The 25,487-nt window shown below is 41.3% G+C and overlaps 1 protein-coding gene and 1 long non-coding RNA gene across 5 annotated transcripts in view; both read right to left on the reverse strand.

The window, feature by feature from the left end:
• Positions 1-211: 211 nt before the first annotated feature.
• LOC145656963 (uncharacterized) lies at positions 212-9,813 on the reverse strand. 2 transcript variants are annotated; one of them, XR_014122679.1, is made up of 3 exons: positions 9,372-9,813; positions 1,112-2,980; positions 212-998 (listed from the first exon to the last, which is right to left on the reverse strand). It is a non-coding gene; the product is annotated as an uncharacterized LOC145656963 (long non-coding RNA). The 2 variants fall into 2 exon arrangements; XR_014122680.1 differs by having other exon boundaries at positions 212-1,231; positions 2,746-2,980; positions 9,372-9,811.
• Positions 9,814-10,307: 494 nt separating this feature from the next.
• The window catches only part of prkcab (protein kinase C, alpha, b), a 118,125-nt gene continuing 102,945 nt past the window's right edge, over positions 10,308-25,487 (reverse strand). For all 3 annotated transcript variants that reach the window (XM_035527525.2, XM_035527522.2, XM_081710721.1), the window contains 7 exons: positions 25,128-25,219; positions 24,285-24,347; positions 22,750-22,888; positions 18,388-18,468; positions 15,842-15,949; positions 15,309-15,449; positions 10,308-13,594 (listed from right to left, as the gene is read on the reverse strand). In XM_035527525.2, the coding sequence (XP_035383418.1) occupies positions 13,427-13,594; positions 15,309-15,449; positions 15,842-15,949; positions 18,388-18,468; positions 22,750-22,888; positions 24,285-24,347; positions 25,128-25,219 (792 nt within the window). In that variant the 3' untranslated portion in view covers positions 10,308-13,426. The remainder of the gene's footprint in view (positions 13,595-15,308; positions 15,450-15,841; positions 15,950-18,387; positions 18,469-22,749; positions 22,889-24,284; positions 24,348-25,127; positions 25,220-25,487) is intronic.

The raw sequence follows: 25,487 nt of genomic DNA on the forward strand, positions 1-25,487 counted from the left end.
TGTAAATATTGTTTTGTTTGTTACTTTGGTGTTGGTAGGGAGTGACTGCCACTTTTGTTGGGTGCGGGTTTTTGCCTCTGTTTGTGTCAGGTAGTTAGGAAAGTCTGTTGTATGTTTCTTTTCTTGTTTGGAGTAGTTAGTGTGTAGTTTTATTTCATTAGTGTGGGTTTTGTTTATTATTTTGGCCTGGGTCCCTCCTGAAGACATTTGCACCAGTATGATTGTTTATGAATCATAACTTCTGTACAATACACCAAAAAAAAAAACCCTTCCATTTGTGATTGTTTGTTTTACTGCTATTTTATTGTGACCAATACAAAACACAAACGTGCACACCTGGCACGTAACATGTAACGTTTTACTAATCAAAGCTGGCATTATTTATAATTTATTGTATATTGAAATATTTATACCACATTCACTTTAAACAATCATACTGGACATCTTTAACTCTAAGAGTAGTATTTCTGCTCCCTCCAGAGGACTACGTACAAACCTGCCTTTGCCAACTACTGCATTCAACATATATATTAATATATTAATCTATTCATCCATCCATGCATCCCTTCATCCATCCATTCACCTGTCCTTCTACATGTTCCACTCTCTGTTCTGCCTCAACAGGGTGAAGAGAACATGTGCTTGTAGCCGGGACACTTGAGCAAGGCTGGGTAGATGGTCTTCAGGGCCAGCAAGGCCTCAATGGAGAGCTGGGATGGGCTGTGGGGGTCCCTGGTCTCAGGTTGCAGGCACTGGGATGGGCTGTGGTGGTCCCAGTTCTCAGGTTGCAGGCACTGGGATGGGCTGTGGGGGTCCCTGGTCTCAGGTTGCAGGCACTGGGATGTGCTGTGGGGGAGGGTCCAGGCCTTAGGGTCCAGGCAGTAGGAGGGGCTGTTGTGGAGGGCCCAGGCCTCGGGGTGAAGGCATCCAAATGCCATCCAATTAACTGATCTCGTCTGATGACTGATGGGCAGGACAGTGTGTCCCCAGCCTAAGAACTGTTGTATTCAGAACCATTAGTAGGTAGCATGTTTGACATCCCTGCTGTACAGTGTCAGTTGTGTAGTAATTTTATGTTGTTTGGTAAAATCTAATTTGGCTCATCTCCTACCTTCAATAGAGTAGAGTTTAAATTATGCAATTCCCCTCAGTTGTATGGGTCCACAGGCTGATGTTTCAGTACTTTCACCCTCATTGTGGAACTATCAATGGAAGTCTTTGCTATTTCCAGCTAACGGAAGCAGCACAGATAAAAGTTTCATATGGTTTCATATGGTTACATATGGCGATGGTGGCAAAAGTAAAGGACCAGCCATACTTATAGCTGAAGTAGACACGGCGGCTTTTAGTCCTGTTCACTATCTCATCATTGATATTGGTGATGCAAAGAGCCAATCACCAGAGAAAGACCAGTGAGAGAGAGAGAGAGCAAGAAAGAAAGATGTAGAGAAGGAAAGCAAAAATGCAAGCAAGCAAGAAAGAAAGAGTGAATGGTTTGGGAGGACAGTAATGAGAAGATGAACTCTGTGATGGGGGTGTGGAGAATACCTGACAGGACTAGAAGTTTCCGGAAAGGAAGGGCAGTGTGGAGTGGTGCGGGTGTTCAAAGTTCTTGAGCACAAATTCAAAAACCATGAAAAATAGACTGACCAGGGGAAAGAGAGAAGCTAATCATGTCTGTTAAAGAAACAACACAAAGCATCCAAGTACAGAGTGATAAATATGTCACAGGCAGACGGATTCACTCAGGGCACTGACTGGAAAGCTGCTGGTCTGCTGCACACTCGTGGGCAGCACCTATTCTAGAGAGATGCATCAACCCATCTCGTCTCCTGAGAGCTAGCTAGCTAGCTAGATAATTTTGACATCAACTGACCTCTTGACAGTAAAACATTCAATATGCAACAAAACATACAATGTTGAACAACACACACACACACACACACACACACACACACACACACACACACACACACACACACACACACACATGCTGGATGTATGTTTAAACAATCCAGTGTATTCTTCTACCCTTCTGAACACAGCCACTGCTGGTCTCCACCAGCACTAGACAGTGTGACTTCCAACCAAACCAGGTCCAATTGCTCACCCACATAAACACATCTATGAACACCTCACAGTAGCGTATGCCACAGTGGAGCAACGTGTGGATGCCTGTGTGTGTAGCACTGCATAATTAAATGATCACCATCCGTCTTTGCACACATGGATAGCTTTAATGCACATTCATGTCTGAAAAAAACTCCTTTCCCTGCACAGCACCAACAGACAGCCCATCATCATGGATCTTCTTCAGACAGATTTAAATCCCGCTCTCCATGACAACTATTACCATGGCAATGTCAAGGGAAGATGATTAGATCAAAGAGTTAGTAGTACAGCTCTAGCCTCAAGTAGCAGGAGAGCCGCTGGACAGACAAACACTGACATAATAAACACCACTTCCTATGAAATGAACACCACTTCATGCTCTCTCTTGATTCCTTTTCCTTTCAGCCTAATTTGGAAGCATTTTTTAGAATTATTTGTTAGCTACTATCTGAAGAGCTATAGGGGAAGAGAGAGAAAGAGTGAGAGGGAGGAAGGTAGAGAGAGAGAATCTGAGAGCAACTTGAATCTTTAATTTTTAAAATTTCAAATGATCAAAGAATCTTTTTGTACAGAATTACTAACAACATCCCCGCCTTCCCCATGACGCACACAAACACATACACATACACTCACCAGCCAGGGAGCAGGCACTCTAGAGGCCAGAGTGCAGAGTGCAGAGTGCAGGAGCGTTGTGGGCGGTGGTGTGGTTGAGGGACAGGTAGAGCCAGTAGTCTGTGCAGGCAATGACCCCTAACAATGCCAGTTCACACATCATGAACACACTGCTCAGCACATTCAGGGGCTTTCTGCTACACATGTTCTTACTACCTGGCTTCCAGTAGAGGTGAACTCACGGCACAGCCAGAATCTGGAGGACAGGGAATAAAGTTTGCTGCTACAACAATTCAGCATGGTTAAACATCACTGACGGGTGCATCAGGCAAACAGTACAATATGTGTGTTTTCTGTTCTAAGAGCTGATGGGTCAACGCGAGGGCTTCAACAGACATGACGTCTGGAAGAGAAACTCACAAAGGGAATTGATCTGTGTGGAAGGGCATGCTGCTTACAGAGGTGCAGCACACACACACACAGAGGTGCAGTGTTGTAAAATATCCTCTCATATGTGGCTAAAAGCTGCAGAAGTTACAACTCTACAGTATGCTTAAGAGCTCTAATTCTGTGGCTGTGCTGGGTGTTAAAGCTGCCTAAGCAAGCATTCAAATGTTATTTTTAAATGTGCGATATGGGAAGCTGAACACCTGTAACGTGAGGAGGCTTTAGCAGGATGCGGGGACGAGGCACGATGAAACAAACGTTTATTTAACGTGTAACACTTAACATACATGACATAGCACAAAGGCTATATTCTCATCAAACATCGACAAACGTACGAAAACACACGAGACATAAATATATATATATATATATATATATATATATATATATATATATATATATATATATATATATATATATATATATATATATATATATTTACACTCAAGACGACTACACACAACAAGGAACAGGTGGACGACACGAGAGGGCGTGGCATTACAGACGAACAAACCAATACACACACGCACACACACACACACACACACAGACGTTTGAGGAGGAGGGAGGGGCCCTATCGTGATAGAGCCCGCCCCCAAGGGCGCGACTCCCGGTGCACCAGCCTATCGGGCCAAATGGCGTGGCAATAGGACCAGACAATCTGCCACAGGCCAGCACCAGCAGGACAACGAGGGAAAGGACCGGGACCAGGACGATGACAGACACAGGAATGCACAGAGGGGAATAAAGTGATTGGTATATTCAGGGTAACGGGGACAGGCACATGAACACCACACATATTCCATAGTCCGGGAAAGGGAGAAGGCTCCCCAGTCAGTCCCCAGTCATCAGCTTATTGGAGGCTGACCAGCCTGGGGAGGACTATCCTTTGCTGGCGTGGGTAGCGGTGACTGTCCCGATTTTGGCGCATGAGTGCTGGGAAGCGCACCAGCCATGTTGCCCGGTTCAGGCGCAGGCGCTGGTGTCGCTGCCTTTCTTCCTCCTTAAGGCTTAGGTGTAGGCACATGCACTTTGGGGTCTCTCGCTTTAGGGACGTTGCCTCCCTGCTAGCCAACCAGGGCAGCTTGCTTGCTCTGGGGTGGTGTACTCTGGGCGGAGCCTTAGGTGGAGCCTTGGGTGCTGGGTGCTCCTCGTCTTTGGGGCCTGTAACATCGCTCTGAGAGGGAGGATCCCCATGAGGGACCTCCTCCACCTCCATCGAAGGGTCCTCCTCATGATCGGACCCCATGTCTGACCGCAGACCAATGTCACTGTACTCCCCTCTCTCTCAATACTCAGTGTAGCCCTCTGGATAGTCCATGTAAGGGTCATAGGACCCAGTGGAGTCCATCTCAGATTGCTGGTTATCGTAGGTTGGTCTGTGCAGGACTCAGCTGTGTCCGACCCCGGACTATATACAGGGCACCCCTAAAATCCTCCAGTGGATTCCTCCCCCGTTGTGGATCCCTGGAGTGAGGCCAGGATGAGTGAAGGTCTCACCACGGAGTCGGACTCCGAGGACTGGAAATCGTTATACCAATCCTGGTAGCCAGACATGGTTTCACAGGACTGCCCCGCTTCCGCACTTGGACCGCACACACCTGGACCTCTCTCCCCTGCTGTGGGAGTCAGGAGGTGCCCAAGAACACGGGAGGGGGCTTCCTTACAAGGGCTGTAGGAGGGCATTTACCTCCCTTCTTTCCCTTCCTCTTATTGCCTTTCCCAGGCATCCTTGGTCGGTCGGTGTTTCTGTAATGTGAGGAGGCTTTAGCAGGATGCGGGGATGAGGCACAATAAAACAGACGTTTATGTAGCATGTAACAATTAACACACATGACGTAGCACGTAAGCTATATTCTCATCCAACACACGAGACATATATATACTCAAGACGATTACACACAACAAGCAACCGGTGGACAGCACGAAAGGGTGTGGCACTACAGACGAACGAACACACACACACACAAAAACACACACACACACACAGAGACACTTGAGTGTCACGGGACGCTCCCCTCCATGAGTCACGTGGTAAGGCCTGCTGTGTTCAGGGGGGTTCACCCATGTTTGTAGCCACACCCTTGTGAAGGCACGCACCTGTACGGGGTTACGTGTTAATGTGTGTCTGTCTATTTAAACCCCCGTCAGTGGGTGCCTCACTGTTGGTCATTCTTTGCTTGTTAGTGTCTGAAGTTGTATGTTTGCATACAGGTTTGTGTAGCCATTGTGTATGTTTGTCTAGCCTACGTTAATCATTTATATAACTCATTATAAATCGTTCACTATAACTGCTACATGTGAGTGCCACCATTGTCTATATGTTTGTGTTATTACATGTTTCACCACGTCGAGAGAGTCTGTGCGTCCTGCTCCACGCCCTGCAGCACTCGGGCAACCTTACATTGAGGAGGAAGGAGGGGCTGTATCGTGACAACACCTCAATAGCTGATCGAAACTGAGCTACTCAGAAGAACCATACAGCACAGTGTGGATCAAATACCAAAATAACTGGATCAAATATCCAAATATCTGGCTCCCACTGGGTCTAGGGGGCAAACAATTGTATAGTGCAGTGTGGATCAATCGACATGCACAACTCACTGGACAATGTAGTGTGGGCCAGTTTGAACCTCCAAGTGTGGAGCCAACCAGTTTCAGTACTTACAGCCATACACAAAGGCCTACAGCCAAAATGACCTGAATATGAATACACTAAGTTTCCATTGTCTGATCTGTTCTTTTTAGTTAAGGAAATTCCAGTGTTGTTCACATTTATGTTGAAGAACTACACATATGTTTATTAGCAACAGAAAGAGCTGTTCAGATTATGATAATCTTTGTTTCAAGTGTTTTACAGCTTAGGTGTTTGAAAACAGCCTAAAGTGGCTTTCTCTCCATGTTGGAGGAGTAGATATCCTCAGTACTAAATTTGTCAGGGATGGTTGATGTAGAGCACAAGTACACAAGAGCACAAGACCTTTTGAGATTGGCCTTTAGTTCTAGATTAGAATCAATTGGTTTCATCCAATATATAAGAGAACCCACACACTCTGGTGGACATATGGTTGAATTAGTGCTGACATACCGTGTAGACATAGAGAACATAGTCATACTACCCCAGTCTGATGCCATCTCAGACCATTCCCTCATTTCATTTGAACTACATATGAGCCACTATATAGTAACTTCACCTTGCTATCATACCAGATGCACGATCATGTCTCAAACCCCACAGAACTTGATTGAATAACTGAATGCTTCGAATCAGTGTTCTGGTGCACACCCAATGATATTGCTCCATTTAAGAATAAAAATGTGGGACAAAAAATTCGTACCTTGGTATAATGATCACACTCGCAGTTTAAAAAACACTTGAAAAATAGAATGGAAGTGGATCCACACTAAACTTGTAGTTTTCCAGCTTGCATGGAAGGAGAGCCTTCTCAAGTATAGAAAGGGACTTATTATTAAAGGCACTTGAACATCTTATCTTTTGACCCTAACAGAAAATAATAAAAAATAATCCTAGATTTCTGTTCAGTACAGTTGAACATCTAATAAAGGAATAAAACTAACACCAATGCTTTGATTACAACATTACATAGTAGTAATGAGTTCATGAATTTCTTTAATGAGAAAATTAAGCACAATAGAGATAACATTCAGAGTATTAATGTGACATCAGGCAGCTACATATAGATCAGAACAACCAAGCCAAAAAGGACTCTAGAATCCTTTACACCTATCCAAGAACTTACATCTCTGATCTCACACTCAAAATCCTCCACTTGCTTACTAGATTCACTACCCTCACACTTTTTTAAGGAAATCCTACCTGAAGTAATTGAACCTTTACTAAATTTAATAAACTCCTTGAACCTTGGCTATATTCCTAAATCATTCAAATTAGCAATAATCAGACCACTTATCAAAAAAATCTAACTTTGGCCCATGGCATCTGTCTACAGGCCAATATCAAACCTTCAATTTATTTCCAAGATCCTAGAAAAAGCTGTAGCTCAGCAATTAAGCTCATACCTGAGTCAGTACCAGATACAGGAAGTCTTTCATTCAGGGTTTAGGCCTAATCATGGGACAAAGACAACATTAATTAAAATAAGTAATGATCTGTTGTTGGCTTCTGACCAGGGTTATGTCTCTTTGCTTATATTAGTTGACCTGAATGCAGCATTTGACACTATAAATCACAATATGTTACTAGATAGACTCGAAAATGTTGTTGGGATCAGGGGAACAGCCCTTTCCTGGTTTAAAATCTAATCTAGCTGGTCGCTACCAGTTTGTCAACATAAATGGAGACTTCTCAGCATACAACAAGGTTAGCTATGGTGTCCCACAAGGATCTGTTCTAGGGCTGTTTTTCTTTATATATGCTACCTCTAGGTGACATTATATGTAAACTCTGTGTTAGTTTCCACTGCTACACTGATGATACTCAGCTGTATGTCTCAGCCAGACCGGAGGACATATATCAGCTTAGTATTATTGACGATGCACAAAGGATGTCAGACACTGAATGTTGAGGAAATTTATCTCACATAATCCTTCATGTGCCAAAGGTGCTTCTTTTAGGCCCAGAGACAGCTAGGTCCTCGCTCTCTAATTACTCAATGAACCTCAAAGGTCTCCCAGTCACATCTTCTCTAACAGTTAAAGATCTTGGAGTTATTATGGATCCCAGTCTCTTGTTCGAAGCTCATGTAAGTAATATTTAGAGAAGTACTTAGAGAATACTTAGAGAACTCCTGGTGCATTACGATCCATCACGTCTGCTTAGATCAAAAGGTGCAGGCTCTTTTCTAGTACCAACAATAAGAAAATCTACTGCAGGGAGCAGAACCTTTTCCTATAAAGCTCTACTTACCTTCCTGTAAATGTCTCAATATTTAAGGATAGGCTGAAAATCTGTGAAGTCAATCATTTTATTAACTACTTCCCATCTTAGGTAAAGGCTGTCTGGGCGTTGAGAACTATGGTCAAAAGGAATGTTATGATGCTGTCACTTCACCTCTCTTTTGGCAATCAAGTTTGTTGACTGAGAGCGGCAGAGTGCTGATGTTCCAGGGTGACCTCATGCCTGTAGTTCCTTCTAGCTCTTTCCTTTGTCCATCATTACACACTATAGTTCCCTAATTAACACACTCTCATACCTGGACATGCCTTAATAATCTATTCTCTCTTTCTGCCGAGGTTCACCTACCCCTGATGTCATGATGTTACTGAGCCTCAGCCCGTCTCTCCCCGCACCCCCTGATGCTGATGTCCCCTGCTGTAGCCACCACACCTCCAGCCCAGCCCACTACTTCCCAATTGCACTTAATTTTTTCATTATTATTTATTTATTCTTCACTTAAAATTGTTACTAATGTAGTGATTGTTGTCACCAAGAGGAGGATGCCCCCCCCCCCCCCCCCTTTGAGTCTTGGTTCCTCTCCAGGTTTCTTCCTCATACTCTAGAGAGCTTTTCCTTGCCACTGTCGCCCTTGGCTTGCTCACTGGGGGCTTGGACTTGGACATTTGTAAAGCTGTTTTGTCCAAAGCAACACTGATAAAACATCACCATTTTATAATGAGGATGAATTAAGAGTTCACTGGATTATAATAATATTCAGTAAATGGTCTCTTATTGTCAGAAAATGTGACTTCTTTTTGAGGATAAGGCTAAGGTAGTCAAAAATTTTGTTTTGTTTAACAATCTATTGAATATTAATATTATAACAACAACAACAACAACAACAACAACAACAACAATAATAATAACATTGGTCTCATGACAGATTTGAATAATGAATTCCTTTAGTCTTTGAAAAGACAACAAATTGAATAGGTGTTAAAAACATTAACATATATGACATAATTGTTTTGGAAAGTAGGCATGTTAATGGTGCTATTGTTTAACATTGACCTTAAATATATAGTGAACACACAAACAAGATATTTGCTTCAGTTATTCAACATAAAACTTTTATTAAATTACTAACATTTTATATTATATGCTGTGTACGTTTAAATATGATATAGTATATAATGTGTACCTTTTTTGGCGTTCATCTCATATCGCACAAAAGGGCTCAATTTAAAATAATAAATTATTCAACTTTACTATCCAGAAAGTAATGTTATTTTTCGACAAAGCACTATGAAAGACAACTGCTTGAAAACAAAGACAACGTTACCTTAAAATGGTCAGCGATGTTAACTCCGTATCGTGCTTTTGTAGATATGTGCCCCGTAGTATTTGATGAAATAAACTAATAGTGATTCTTAAATTATTCCGGGAGGTTGTACAATGTGGACTACAATCCATAGGGAATTTCGATCGGTTACGAATAATCCTGTAAGAAAATGAACTGAACGTCGAGGTAACCCTCGAGGTGTGTAAGCGAGTTTCGTGTTTCTCGACTGTCACCGCGTTCATGTGAAGCTTCATGTGAGTCAAACTCGCCTTTGCTACCGGAGCGACCTCCCCGTAGATGCCATGTGAGTCAAACTCGCCTTTGCTACCGGAGCGACCTCCCCCTAGATGCATCTCTCTCTCTCTCTCTCTCTCTCTCTCTCTCTCTCTCTCTCTCTCTCTCTCTCTCTCTCTCTCTCTCTCTCTCTCTCTCTCTCTCTCTCTCTCTCTCCAGAGAGAGACACAGATACGCAGTCTTGGATGGTTAAGGTACTGGTCGTTCCTTATAGTGTGGTATTGGAGGTATTGTTTATATAGGCTCACAAATTTAATAATGTAAACCTACACTTTGACCACTCAGGTCAGGGTCAGAGTAAAAAATAGCAGAACAAATTTCTCTTTGACATTTATTTATACACAGTATCCTTCACGTTGAACACAGGGACAAACCTTTGCAAAAACTTGATAAAGAAAAATAAGACAGAAAAACATTTTATTTTTATTTTCAAATGAAAACACTGTCCCAGATTCATTGACTTAGCGATAATCAGTGCAATAATGCTTTTTAGGTCAAATTTGTAATGATTAACCATAACTTGAAGTGATCTCAATTGTGCATCTAAGCATTTAAGATATCTTTGAAGTGACCTGACAATATATTTAAAGTTTAAAAGTAATGTTAAAGTAGTTAAAGTATGTTAAAGTATATTATAATCGGTTATGAAGAGAGAGAGAGAGAGAGAGAGAGAGAGAGAGAGAGAGAGAGAGAGAGAGAGAGAGAGAGAGAGAGAGATTCAAAATTGTAGTAAAGTACACAGAGTTTCCAGAGAAACAGAACGTTTTAGACAGAGGTCCTTCATCAGCTGAGTTATATATATGTATGCTATATATAAATACATACATACATATATATATATATATATATATATATATATATATATATATATATATATATATATATATATATAAAGTAAAGCTCTTTGCTTGCACAGCTGTTGTATATAGAATCATAGCATATTATAATTTATTTATTTTTTATTTATTTTTTTTTCCCACTGAGCCAGGGTTACTTTAATTCCTCAAACTCTCAATGTGAGACACAGAGTAGCTCTTTGTAGATGATATGGAGCAACTGCACTGATGCTGACAAACTCAACCATTTCATCCAAATAATAAATCTAATTACCTTGGAATGAACAAGAGTGCAACTTCATGTGGTCCAACAAAAGAGAAAATATGAACCAATTGTTTCGGTTCGAACTCAATAACCACATTAGACTAAATTAGGCCAGACTATAGTAATATATGGAGAGTTTTGGCAAATGAATAGGAAGCCAAATCCAAAGGTTGTATGCAGGAAGAACATTTCTGTGGGTGGAGGATTTCTAAGGGAGAAACATTTCTTAAGATGAATATTTCTGATGGTTCATTGTTTCTAAGTGTGGAATGTTTCTGAAGGAGGAATGTTTTTGCAGAACGCATGTCTCTTCTGGACTTGTGATGGGGTGAAGTAAAGTGAAGCGTCTGAGGGGTCATGTTCAACAGCTCTTTAGCTAGTGCCCATTTTCACATTGACATGAATGTGCTGGTATTTTTATTTTTGGCACCAGTGAGTGTAGATAAAAATGGACAAAAATAGGAAATTTAGAGTCCATGTGCGGCAATTCAAAAGCTTGAATAAACTACATACGATCCACTCTGCTCATTATGCTTCTCTGTCCAGTAGGCGACTTTGTGTTCACCATGACACAAGTACACCCTCCCCTTTTTTCTGTTCTCTTTAATTTCATGCGACACATACTCTGATTTAGCCACACCCTTGCATGCACACAGTGAAAGCAAACATGACTAGTACTGCAAAAGCGCTGGTGTCAATGACACAGCGACACGTTCACACCCTCACACAGGCAGTTCATCCCCACATACCGCTTCTTCTCTTAGAAGGTCCAATTAAACACAGGGAATAAGAGTTAGCCAGTACCGAAGCTATCAAAGATTTTGTCAAACTAACAGATCATCTAAAACATATGGAAATATTGGACCTATCTAAGTTAATAGAAGCACATTCATTTCTTGGTATAAAATCTACAGTTAACATGATCTCTCTTTTGAAACAACCTTATTATTTACAAAAGGTTCATATAGTGTTCCTTTAATGTAACAGTAAACCTCTTGATATGAAAGTATTCACAGAGAAAAAATGCAGAAATAAATGTAAAAATGTAAAATAAGAAATAATATATATGTATGCATAATGAAAGCCTTTAAAGACAACCTTCGAGCATATAGTAGAGCACAGAATTCATCACCAGAATTTACAGAAACACTTGTTCTCACAATATCAGAGAAGCAGGTAGGTATTGCTGATTGCTGCTTTCTGACTGGTTTCTCTACAAGACTTTATAAACAGAGAACTAAGCATGCATCACAAAACTGCACTGTGCATTTCAGAACAGCAGACATCCCAAGTGCTGGGGTCTTTCCATTCACTGCCATGTAGACGCAGTCATTTCAATGTTGGGCCTTAGACAGCTGCTTGGCTGGTTGGTTACTGTGCATATGCCCGGGATGTACCCTATCCTTTTCAATGTTGTTGTATTAAGGAGTCTTAACTAATCAAATGTATTAGATTCTAAAGTTTCTTTCATAAATGTAATGGATTTGATTGGATTTAAGGGTACAAGTGTCCAAACGTCTTCTGTTCACCACTATGGCAGAATTATCAGGACCAATCTGGACACAAAGATGCACTTTAAGTTTGTGCAATAAAAAAATACCTTTGCAAAGAAGGAAATAAATCCTCATAATGCATCTTCACAGCACATATGAATCAGACAAGCAACCACTGTCATAAGAGTAAGCATTAACACAAGCCAACTTTCCTGATACTCTATCTCCTTGCTGGCGAAGCCTAATTCCTTATGTCTCTCTGTGACTGTTATCATTATTATGTCTGTCTTGAAGGTACAGTACAGAGAATGCTGGCTGATGTAACAAATATTTCCTAATATGTCAACAAAGGTCATCATGAATCAAATCAAAGGTGAGCTCAAGGACTGACATGCTTAAACAGGGAACAGTGAATCTGAGTCTGAGTCAGGACAAATCACACCCATAAGACCTTCACTAGGAACTCTATATATGCATATAATAAGAGTTATAAAATCTTTAGATGCACTTATGCTTTGGCACTCCTATAACAAAAGATCTTCCTTTTTTAAGAGTTACAAATATATACTTCAAGACATTTAGAAATGGCAGTAGATAAGAAGGTAAGGATAACTCTAAGACACAAAAACCTGTTTTATGTCAACATGCTGCAGACACTGAAAGGTGAGGTTATGGATGCAGGGGGGCAGGGGTGTCCAAACATGACAGACTAACAGCATTTTCACATTACCTACTGGTCATGCGACTGTATTCCACCACTGACCATTACACCAATTTCAGCTGATGCACTGCAGACTAGAAAACCTAACCATCAACCAAACTTTACCGGGAGGCATGCCACAAAATATTTCATAGATGCTAAACTAACATATATCTAACCAGATACCCAACCATTTGCTTGTGACTGTATCATTATTCTAAGGCTTTTGACCATTTTTGGACTTTAGAACCAATGCCATGTGTTTACTATATTGTGCTTTTGTGATCTCCTTCTGGTGGGACTGAGTCATGACCCCCCCCCCCCCCCGATCAGCCTGTGGTCTTGTAAAGGGTCATTAACAGTAAAAATAGGTTTATTCAGTTTGTAAAGCCATGGAGGCCGTCGCATGCATCGTAGTCGGGTCGTCTTGGGGTCGCAGGCCTGCCAGGTTGTGCCCTTGTTCTGCCTCATACCACACTGCCATGTAGAGAAGGGTGGATGAACTGTGGGTTCATGTAGGAGAAGCCAGCGAACTCGTTCTGGTCGATGTTGGCAATGACCAGCTGGTCAGGGGGGGTCAGCATGGGCTGGGTGCGTGTGAAGAACTTGTCAAAGTTTTCTGCCCCTTTGCCACACTGGAATGAGTGAGAGAGAAAAAAATGTGTAAGAAGGAGGGCGATTCTGACAAAGAGAGACATAGAGACAGAACACGACATATGATACTTTGCCTAATGGAAAATTACATTCAGGCCTTTTTCAGTTCCTTTACCACTTTATAGGCAGTTGTCTTCAAGTTATCTTCTATTGCTGTCCTCCAGTGGACGGATGAAGGGTGTTATGGTCATTATTGATTTTATAGGTAATTAAATATCAAGGTGTGTGGCATTGATTCATAAGCTTTCCTGTAATAAATCAAGGTAATGTTTAGGTTGCTCTGTCTGGTCTTGAAATCCTGGTGGATAGCACTGTTGGTAGCAATACCAGAGATGGTGCTTTGACCCTTCTGAGCAGTGCTCATGTACTTGAACACATCTTAATTCAGCTTGGTAGCTAGTATTCCTGGCAGGAACTTCCATGTTGTGGAAAGGCAGATTGTTAATCTGTAGTTGGATGGTGTTTGGCCATTGTTGGATTCATGACCAGTACTGCCCAGCCTTCTGTTAGCCAGCCTAAGAACATGGGAGCCGGTATTTAGCAGCTGGTTCAGTGGTTCTGCTAGTTGACCATGCAGAACTGTTAGTTTCATTAACCAGTAGGCATGGATCATGTCAGGGCCAGACGCTTCCCAGGTTTTCATGTTTCTGACCCACTCTTGGACATCCGCTGTTGTATTGCTGACTGGTTCCCCAGGTTTTCATGTTTCTGACCCACTCTTGGACATCCGCTGTTGTATTGCTGACTGGTTCCCCAGGTTTTCATGTTTCTAACCCACACTTAGACTTTGCTTTTGTACTGCTGACTGGCTCCTTCTCTGGGAGATTGTGATGCTCTGCTTTGAGATTTCCTAAGCACTGAGCAATGGAGTGCGATTATTAACTCTTCCATATGCTCTTCCAGTACTGTTCTGTTTTAGTTCTTGGTGGATCCACAGTCAGGATTCTGCTGCACTGTAATATACCAAACACTACTGGGACAAGCCAAGCTCCATATTCTATTACTTCTTTCAATTCATGGTATTTTTCCAACTTCTCATATTCCTTTCTTTGGATGTTCCCATCACTTTGGACTGACACATCTATTATTACTGCTGTTTTCTGCATCTTATCTACTGTCACAATTTCTGGTTGGTTTGCCATTACTTAGTTTGATTTGTTTGGAACTGTAGATTCTATATCATCTTTAGTTTTAGTTTAGTTTAGTTTTCTCAGTGGTCCAAGCCTTGAGTTATGAGCTATGTCACCTAATATAACTGATGATTCAAAAGATTTTTTGAGTGGGATATATGATTACTTGCTCAGTAGAAATATTGGTCCTAATTAGGGGACTTTAATTTTGCTGTTCACTGGATTGGGTGTGGTAAACGCTAAGAGACTTTCTTTTTGCCTGAGTCTGGTGAGGTAAAGGCTATACACTGACCTCCCAGTGTTCCCTCGGGAGCAGCAGAATAATAAAACCACAGACAACTTCAGAAGAGACAGACAAAGTCTCAAAATGGAAATCACCTCTTTTTGGGAGACATTTACAGAAAATGACTCATGACATATACATCCATTTATAGATATCAGCATGGTTTTCTTTCATCCCCAAGCACAAACATAAACAAATATGCAGATACACTCATGTATGCACACACACACAAACACATACACACAAAAACACACATTGTCACATGGACACACAGACACTCACCACTTTGGGTTTAAATGGAGGCTGAACCTCTTTGTTGGCCAGGCGGTCCCAGTCAATGCGGCGAAAGAATGCCTGCTCTTTGAGATCCCTCTCCCCCTCTGAACCGCAGCCCAGCCGCTTGGAGGGGTGCTTGGTCATCAGCTGTGTGTGGAGAGGACATGCATAGACAGAAAAAGAGACTTCTTTTCATAAATATTCCATCTTTTGCATCACCCACTTGAGAGATAGAATATGATTTTTGAAAGTAATGACAGGAGACAAAAAAAGATATATATATATATCATGTATACCATGAATGATGGTCAAATTTGAGTTACCTGAACTGAGTGTTAGCAAAAATGTGTTATCAGTTGATATTGACCCAGAAATTAAGTTCTGTCTTAAAATGGCCACTTACACATCAGTTCCTCAGAGAACAAGATGAGAGAAAGTTCCTACAAACCTCTCCACTCCACTGTTCCTCTTATAATGGTTCAGATCAGACTTTAGAAAGGAGCATTGATCCTGCATCCACCTTGGGCTACAGCACTCACCCCCTTGCAGATGGACACAGCTTCTTTGGACAAGGACTTGGGATAGGAGACATTGTGCTCCATAATGGACTGGAACAGCTCATCCTCGTCCTCACCATCAAACGGGGGCTGTAGGAAACACACGGACCTTTCTCAGGCTGTCAGTATATAGCACACTGCCTTCATGCTTGGAGAATGAACCACTGAATAAGCGCTAAGTGTTCCACCAAGGGGGTGTCAGACATGAAGCCAGAGCAAAGATGCTGTGAATTACATAGAGTCTTACTGGTTTCCAGGTAGCTGGTATCTAGGGAAATGAACTGGGTACCTTGGAAACAGAGCTTTATTTTTAAAGGCGTTTAATATCAATTGTTTTTAGCATGTAGGCAGCACCTTCAGAGCACTGTTAGGGGTGAAGGAAGCAGAGAAATGTTGAAAGCTGAGAATTAGAGCATTAGAGCACTCTAATCTACACCCAAGAGGCAGAAGCTCACAAAGATTTTTGCAGTCAGCAGATATGAGTACAGGAGTGTGTGTGTGTTTGTGTGTGTGTGTGTGTGTGTTTGTGTGTGTATGAACCACATACACAAATATATAAAGGACATACAAACAGCAATACAAACTAGTAACATAGTAAAGTTATACTATAAAATATAGAATAATCAGAAAATGCAATAATAAAATCAAGGAAAGGCCTAATTTAATGAAACAAAAAAATCTCTGTACATCTCTTGCAGGCTGACCGAATATGTCCCACGCTAGTAATATGTCCCATGCTAGTAGTCTAGCATTTGCTAGACTACTAAAGGTATCAAGAACAAGAGGTTTGTCTTTACTTCACAACCTTCACTGTTTATACCAAAGAACATCATAATGTCTGCACAAAACAACGCACCAACAAAGACCTTCAGATTTCTTCTCTAATCTAGTCACTCTCTTGGAAATAGCAATTATTGTTGATGAGTTCAATATACTCTTTGATAGTGCCCAAGACCCTCTGAGATCGGCCTTTAGTGTTATTTTAGAATCAGTTGGTTTCACTCAATGTATAAGAGAACCCACCCACTCTGTTGGACATATGTTTCACTTAGTAGTGAAATACAGTGTAGACATAGAGAACATAGTCATACTACCCCAGTCTGATACCATCTCATTTCATTTGAACTACATATGAGCCACAATATAGTAACTTTGCCTCGCTATCATACCAGATGCATGATTGCACTACTGTAATGCCTTACTATCTGGTTGTACCATTAAGTGCCTAAACAAGCTCCAGCTAAAATGCAAAATGCAGCAGTCAGAGTTTTTACTAGAACTAGAAAATTTGATCACATCACTCTTATACTAGCTACTTTGCATTGACTCCCAGTAAAATTTCGTATTGATTATAAAATACTTCAAATGACCTACAAACCACTGAATGGTTTTGCCCCACAGTACCTTAGAGAACTCTTAGTGCATTATGATCCACCACATCTGCTTAGATCAAAAGGTGCAGGCTCTTTACTAGTACCAAGAATAAGAAAATCTACTGCAGGGGACAAAACCTTTTCCTGTAAAGCTCCACACTATAAAATAACCTTCCTATAAATGCCAAGGTACACCTACCCCTGATGTCATGATGTTGCTGAGCCTTAACCTGTCTCAGCTGATGTCCCCTGTTGTAGCCCACCACACTTTTTGTGCATTCTATTCTTCTACTTCTTATTATTACTTACTTACATCTATATAGCATTTTTCTCAAACCCAAGGATGCTTTACAGACAGAACTCAGCTTTACAATCAAGTCACACACACACAGATGGAATCTGTAATGTATGTAAACAGTCTGCAAATTTACAAAGCACACACCAGAGAGATCAACTCTCTCCCAAAGAAACCAATTTTCTCAGCTGCCTGGGTTTGCAATGCTTAAAGTAAATAAGGGAGCTACTGTGAGTGTTCAAGTGTGGAATTGTTGGTTTGTTGGCCAACAAGACTAACTTAACAACTTACTAGTGGTTAGTGGTTAACTTTTTTATAGGTGCCTGTAGTGGTTAGTACTTTTGTGAATGTCTATAATGATAGTGGCTAGTCCTCCTCATTTTCTACTTTTCCTAACTGGGTTGGGGCTAATCAGCATGCAACAGATGTGATAGAGAGGGTGACAAAAATGATCACAGAGACAGAGAGCTAAAAGCACAGCAACAGCAAGAAAAGTCATGTGTCTACAACCATGTGCTTGGGCTCCTCTCCATGACATCCAAACTCAACTCAAATGCAGACAATGTAAAATCAAACTGCAGCATCTGAATCCAAACCCTTTTTGATCAGTTTATAATGACCATATACTACCAGCCCACTAGACCACTAGACTATATGTTCTTTAAAGTTTGTGAGTACGGTGCTCTAACACTGGCCCAAGAGCTATACACTCTAACTGTTTGAAGATGGCTGGTTGCCCACTTCATGATGAGAAAACAGAACTATTCAGCCCAACAGAACAAGTCTCCTGTTTCCATGTTGTCAGGAGGAAATTAAACACATTTTGGACTGCCTTTTGACCGAGAGAGAGTCAGACGTACCTGACCTGCCAGCATCTCATAGAGGAGGACACCGTAGGCCCACCAGTCCACCGACTTGCCATATGGCTGATAGGCAATGATCTGCAGGGAGACACAGTAGAACAGCAGACGACAGATTAGTGCAGATGCAAAGCAGAGACAGTTTTGTACCAGCACCTGGAGAAGTACATCTGATACATCCTGTAAATTAAACTAAATGTACATACCACTGATGAAATTAAACAAAATTTACATACCCCTGATGAAATGTGTCATTTATCATTTATCATTTTTTAAAGAAAATGCACTTTGCAAATGCACTTGCTGTTAATTAACTATAATGGCAGAAAAGTTGGTACAAAAAACTAGTCTGGCAATCATTGTGATGTTAATCTCTGTAGTACAATATCAAAGGAGAGGACATACAAATGAGCTCCTTATTGATAAAAAACATTCTTAGCCAAACTTACTGACCAGTATAAGATGTTCCTGGGGAGTTTCTTGATTGTGATATATGCTTTGATTTATGTAATAGAAAAAATCTATTATCCATGTCACACAGTATGATGTGTTCATTGATGTGTTTGTCTAACAGTATATAACATGCCAGTGGGACAGTTTTAAGCATGCAATACTGGAGAGCATAGAAATACACCTGGAACTAATAGTTCTGTGATACTGCATTTATATGGTATATTAGACTTACTGTACTGGCTAGGATGTGTTCTCTGAGAAAATGACAAAGCACTGTTGTGAGGCACTCTGGATAAGAGCATCTGCTAAATGGCACAAATGTAAAATGTAAATCTGGGAGAGCGTGATTTATGCTGTCAGCACATTACCATGCGGCTGTCATGCTAACAAGCAGAAAAACACCCTGCAAAAGCACCGCCCAAGTTCCCATCAATACCACCCATTCAGCAGCAGATCAACACCGCCCATTCAGTCGCAGATCCACAGAACAGTAAGTACTGAATTAGCGCTCTCACATAATATGTATAACACATTAGGATATTACAATTATAGTCTCAATAGTGGAAGCAACTAATTCTCAAGAATATATTTTCTACTGAAGAAATAGTCAAAAGAAAAAAAAGTAGTCCAAACCATTAATCGGCTTTTATGCAAAGGCAATTATTTTGACTCTGAAGAGAACCAAGATTAACCCCATTACTTCTTTAATTAGCATTTAAGGCTTGATATTTAAATGACATCTAAGGGTTGACATTTATGCAAAGGCTGGTAAGAGCCTGTCAAGTTGGACTTCTGTGATTTAAAAAACATGAACAGACAGATTTTAAAGCAGTGATTTCTAAGGCATTTTCTGAAACCCAACAGTCTGCAAATACCTTTGCTTGGTCTAGTCACTAAAGGGAATGAACAAACTGTGCCAGAATGAAGGATGTTCACATGTTTCCAAAAAATAAAATGCCATTTGGATCATTGGCAGAAATATACATTTGCTTGTGTGTATTTACAGTGTACCTGTGTGTGTGTGTGCATCTGTCTGTGTGTATTTACAGTGTACCTGTGTGTGTGTGTGTGTGTGTGTGCATCTGTCTGTGTGTATTTACAGTATATCTATGTGTGTGCGTGTGTGTGTGTGTGTGTGTGTGTGTGTGTGTATTTACAGTATACCTGTATGTGTATTCGTGGGTGTATATTTATGATATACTTGTATGTGTGTGTGTTTGTGTGTGTATTTACTATTGAAGAAGGCAAGTTCAAAGCACAAGACAAACAGTTCTATACCAGGTGGCTTGGTGAGTCTCTTTTTTTTCTTTTTTTTTTCTTTTTTAATGGCAGTTGTTGGTGCTGATCTTACACAACAGGCACGCTACCCAGTTCTGGCCTTTACACACACTCCTAGCATCTCCCGTATTGCTGTGCGTTCCAGCACACCTGTGAGGGAACGCCCACATGCTTCTTTATGGTCCTATAGGACTTTTGATGAACATCTAAGGATACGACCAGTTAAATGTTTATTTCGTTTGAATCAAACAATATACATGAGGTAGATTTATTATCAAGGCCAACCATTTAGTTTGACAAACCAACAAACCAAAAGCATGTGACTGGTGGAGCTCGTGCACCTGCGTTATGGAATTCTATGTATTGCACGAATTCCAAGATGTACCAGTAAATTTGCCTGACAGGGCGCATGCCTGATGAGTAAAGGGTAATGATGACAGGAAGTGGACCTGGCAAGGCTGCCTGGTGCCCTCAGCACAAGTTCCTCTACTGAGCTTGTGCAGACAGGTGGCACTGATCCCCTCAGCATGACCTTCTCCACTGAGTCCAAGCAGGCAGGTGGCACTGATCCCCTCAGCATGACCTTCTCCACTGAGTCCAAGCAGGCAGGTGGCACTGATCCCCTCAGCATGACCTTCTCCACTGAGTCCAAGCAGGCAGGTGGCACTGATCCCCTCAGCATGACCTCCTCCACTGAGTCCAAGCAGGCAGGTGGCACTGATCCCCTCAGCATGACCTCCTCCACTGAGTCCAAGCAGGCAGGTGGCACTGATCCCCTCAGCATGACCTTCTCCACTGAGTCCAAGCAGACAGGTGGCACTGATCCCCTCAGCATGACCTCCTCCACTGAGTCCAAGCAGACAGGTGGCACTGATCCCCTCAGCATGACCTTCTCCACTGAGTCCAAGCAGGCAGGTGGCACTGATCCCCTCAGCATGACCTTCTCCACTGAGTCCAAGCAGACAGGTGGCACTGATCCCCTCAGCATGACCTTCTCCACTGAGTCCAAGCAGGCAGGTGGCACTGATCCCCTCAGCATGATCTTCTCCACTGAGTCCAAGCAGGCAGGTGGCACTGGAGGCCTTTGCCCAATGAAACCAGCCGAAGCTGCTGAGTGTCTCATGCATGCAATCTCAAGCCTAATGACCACGAAAAGGTTAACCATAATTTCAGGCCTGTGTTAGATATATAATTCAGAGGGCTGGTCTCTGAAATCTACATTTTGATTATAAAGCTACTCAAGGTTCTAACTACTCATACAGCATAAGCAGGTGAACATTCAAAGACACTGCACACCACAGTCACCGTGGTGCATTTCACACCTGTGAAAAGAGGCAACTTCAGAAATTTCCATTAGATAGGAGACATAGTAGAAAAGAGAAACACTGTGTTAAGTAACAGCCACGGTGGATGAGCCTAGCTGGTCAAAAATTAACTTGATAAGGGTTCACTACTGTGCATCAATAATGTGACTATGGTTCAACCACTGTGGGACTTTCAGTGGCCCATGCCAATGCTAATATTTAGAGATCAGGGACACTGATAGCTGGTATATAGTGTGTGTATGCGTGTGTATGTGTGTGTGTGTGTGTGTGTGTGTGTGTGTAATGCAGATATCATGTTCTTGGAGCATGTTATAAAGTTCAACAATTTAATATTAATAACAAATGAGATGCAAAATTTCTGAACTTTAACATTTATTTAATACTGCTATTGTGTACATTCTCTCTGGATCTGTAAAATATTATTATTATCATTTTTATTATTAATAATAGTAATAATAATAATAATAATAATTTATATAACGCCTTTCTCAAACTCAAGGTCACTTTACAATAACAGTACAGATGGAAAAAAAACACAGGTGCACAGGTAAATCAAAAAACTAAACTAAACAACTTTAGTTTTGTGAAAAAAAAATCAGCTGCCTATTATCTCAAAATGGCATTTAATAGACCAATTAATTGGTCGACTACTAAAAGTGACGTGCTCTACCACTATATGTGCTTTATGATGTTTATTATGCTAGTTCATTGTCAAAATGTGGTTAAACTGAAACACTGGGGTTGTTCATTTGAATTATTTGAGCTCTGGTTCCAGTTATGGTTATGGTTACAGGGAAACAGATGACCTGATAATGATACATTTGACTCTTTTTTTTGTAGAAGCTTTATCAAGGTCTCTTGATCTGTAAACCCAGAACTGCTGGCAGGCAATAGGTTATCATTTACATCTGTACCTGCCCAAGTACACCACAGGGACATTTCACACAACAATTCCATTATGGCTCATAAGGACTGAAAGTGGTGCCAGTTAACATGAAGTCACATGGCACTAAATAGACCCTGCTAAGTTTTGCTCACTGTTACCAAGGCCAGCAGTTCTGGGTGAAGGATTTCATAGATAAATGATGGGTTCTGGTGTAGTGGAGGTATTTTTGGAGTGTGGGTGTGTGCATGTGTGAGTGTGTGTGTGCGTGTGTGTGTGTGTGTGTGTGTGTGTGTATGATTGTGTGTATGTGATGGAAAGTATGCAGCTCTGTATCTAAAGGAACAGGTCCCAACATCTGCCCCCTGCACAAAGGCCACATACCCCTGCCTTTTTCTCCAAGGCCCCTCCTACCCGGCTCACCTCTGGGGCGATGTAGTCTGGAGTGCCACAGAAGGTGCGTGTTGTCATGCATTCATACATGTTCTCCTTGCACATGCCAAAGTCTGCAATTTTAATGTGTCCTTCTGAGTCCAGCATCACATTATCCAGTTTCAGATCTCTGAAATAAAATGCAGAATCAAGAGCACACTTCTCAATATGACGGTATATGTGCTCACTGGAAATTGAACCAATGACCTTGGTGTTACTATCACATTGCCCTACCTGCTCTATCAGATATGCTACAAAAGAAGATCAAATATGAGAGTCAGCCAATCCTCACATGCGATGACATACTGATTAACTATTATAACCTCCAATTATTACACATAATGCTATTATAACTCAGGGCAGAGTGTCATATCTGGGTAGAGTAGATTGGCAATATTAGAGTGTCACTCTCAGTTAAACACTGACATCTATCTTCAGTGTTCCATTTCTGTAATCCTAGTCCTGTCCTGAATTGTAATCATATGGGCTATGTAAGTGTGAGTAGATAACTAGCATGAGAGACAATACTTTGTAGAGGCCCAGTGAGTGTGTTCGTTTGTTTGTGTTTGTTTGTGTGTGTGTGTGTATGTGACAGAGCAAGAATGAAAAAGACAGCAAAATGACCTCAGCCACGCTTCAGCTCTATTACTGATGAGCATGAATAATAGAAGATGAATGTTTCTGCCCTGGTGGGGGGTTGATGGGGCACAGAATGCAAAGGTAGGGGCTGAATAGCGAGAACTCTGCTGACCAACACGCTTTCTTCTTTCTCTCTCTATCCCTCCACCGAGCAGGGTATACGTCATAAGTGCCACATGACCTGTTCCTCACTGGTAGAATCTTAATCTGCGTGCTCTGTCCTACTGACACTCAAGACACAATGAAGTTCAATTCCAAAATGTTCATGGATGAGGAATTAAGCTCAGTAAATTGCAGGAATAGTGTTAAAATGATGGCACGGAGATGTTGCAATTAGATCAACACTGCAGCCAAGTTGCAGTTAGACCAACACTGGCATTACAGCATGACTCACACATAGATGCAAACATATATCTGCTGGATACAAATATAATCATATGTCTAAAAAGCCTGCAATCAATCATTATTTTACCTAAAGTGGCATTCTAGAAGATACAATACTGAATATCACATCTTCCCAATCCCAGGAAGTCCAAGTTCAAGTCCACTGTGCTGTTTTTTTCTGTCCTAACATACCTAATTTAATTCATCAGCTGATTAACAAGACCTGGCTTGGCCACATTGGGGCAGTGTATGAGTATCAAGGCAGAATCTTTGACAGGTTAAAAGATGCCAATTTTTTTGTATGTTTTAGCATGGGCTGACTTACTACATATCTGAAGTTGTTTAGATTAATAAGGTGACTCATAATTTATATGTCATATTCAAAAGACTCTTGAAGCTATCAGCAAGTCTTATTAAAATGAGTGAATCTTCAAACTTTTCCCTCAAGGAAACAGGTTAGCACTTCCTCCATCACTGTGATTGTGGTCTAAACTCACACTCACCTGTAGATGATTCCTTTCCTGTGTAGGAAAAACAAACCTACAGCAATCTCAGCCGCGTAGAACCTGCAGATACAAATTGATGAAAGATCAGCTCAGACCACCAAAGATCAGCTCAAACCACCAAAGATCAACCCTGTGCTCCAAATACATTAACCCTGTAAGCCAAGGGAAACAGTGGAATGGAAAAACTACCTGGGTGGAATTAAGGAAGAAACCAAGATGGAACCCATCCTTCTTGGTTACCCATTTAATAAGAAGCCCATTTTTTATTTCATTATGTTTAGTCCAAGCAGCAACTTCATATACAAAAGAGATTAGAAAGTGATTTTACATTTTCAACTCCATTGTAAATGAAACATATAGCTTGTATTTGTCTAATATTATGCAACATATTTTACCACTGAGACTTCTGTGCAGAAAACTCTCTCCTCTAAAGCCATAACATGGTTTATGTGTACAGCCATAACTTCAGCCTTAACTTCAGACATAACCCATGCACATCTGGGAAATGCAGTAAATCAACCTGAGTTCTTTGTGAGCACATACAAAGCAGCATGTATTACTGTAATGATGAAGCTACACAATAACAGGTTATTGTGAAGAGAAATACCATGTCTGAAACTCTTGTCCCTACTTGCTATCCTTCCTTATTTCAGCCCAACCCTTCCTACTCTCATTTCAGCCCAACACCACAGACACATGAGCCTTTGTATAATAAGACTACCTTCTGCTGGACGATAATCTCTAACTGGTCTAGCTGTTTCTAAGAAATAAATCTCTTAAGAGATGTGTCTGACCAGCAGCTGTGAGTGACTGCATCAAGCACATGGCCTGGTCTCTTACACAGCCTGAGGCTCCTTGAATTTGCCCACTTGCTGGATGTGATACATCAGATCCCCCCCGTTAATGTACTCCATCACAAAGTAAAGTCGGTCCTGCAACAGAGGGAGAAGATGTTTCTTCATTTTTGCATTCATATTTTCATTACTTGTCAGACATTCTTAACAAGAGTGACTGATATTTATCAGTATGACAGTACCATGACCCTAGTGTGTCTATCAACAGGCTACCAACATGTACATGTTCACGAATGTGCAAAATGCAGTGTAACAGCCCTGTCTGGGGTTGGCTTGTCTGCTAGGCCAAGCCCTTCCTCCATAGTGAGAAACGGAGCTTCCATTCAGTAGTAAACAAGGGCAATCT

The sequence above is a fragment of the Electrophorus electricus genome, chromosome 3 (genome assembly GCF_041902795.1).
Source record: "Electrophorus electricus isolate QZ-2024a chromosome 3, ASM4190279v1, whole genome shotgun sequence".
Lineage (NCBI taxonomy): Eukaryota > Metazoa > Chordata > Actinopteri > Gymnotiformes > Gymnotidae > Electrophorus > Electrophorus electricus.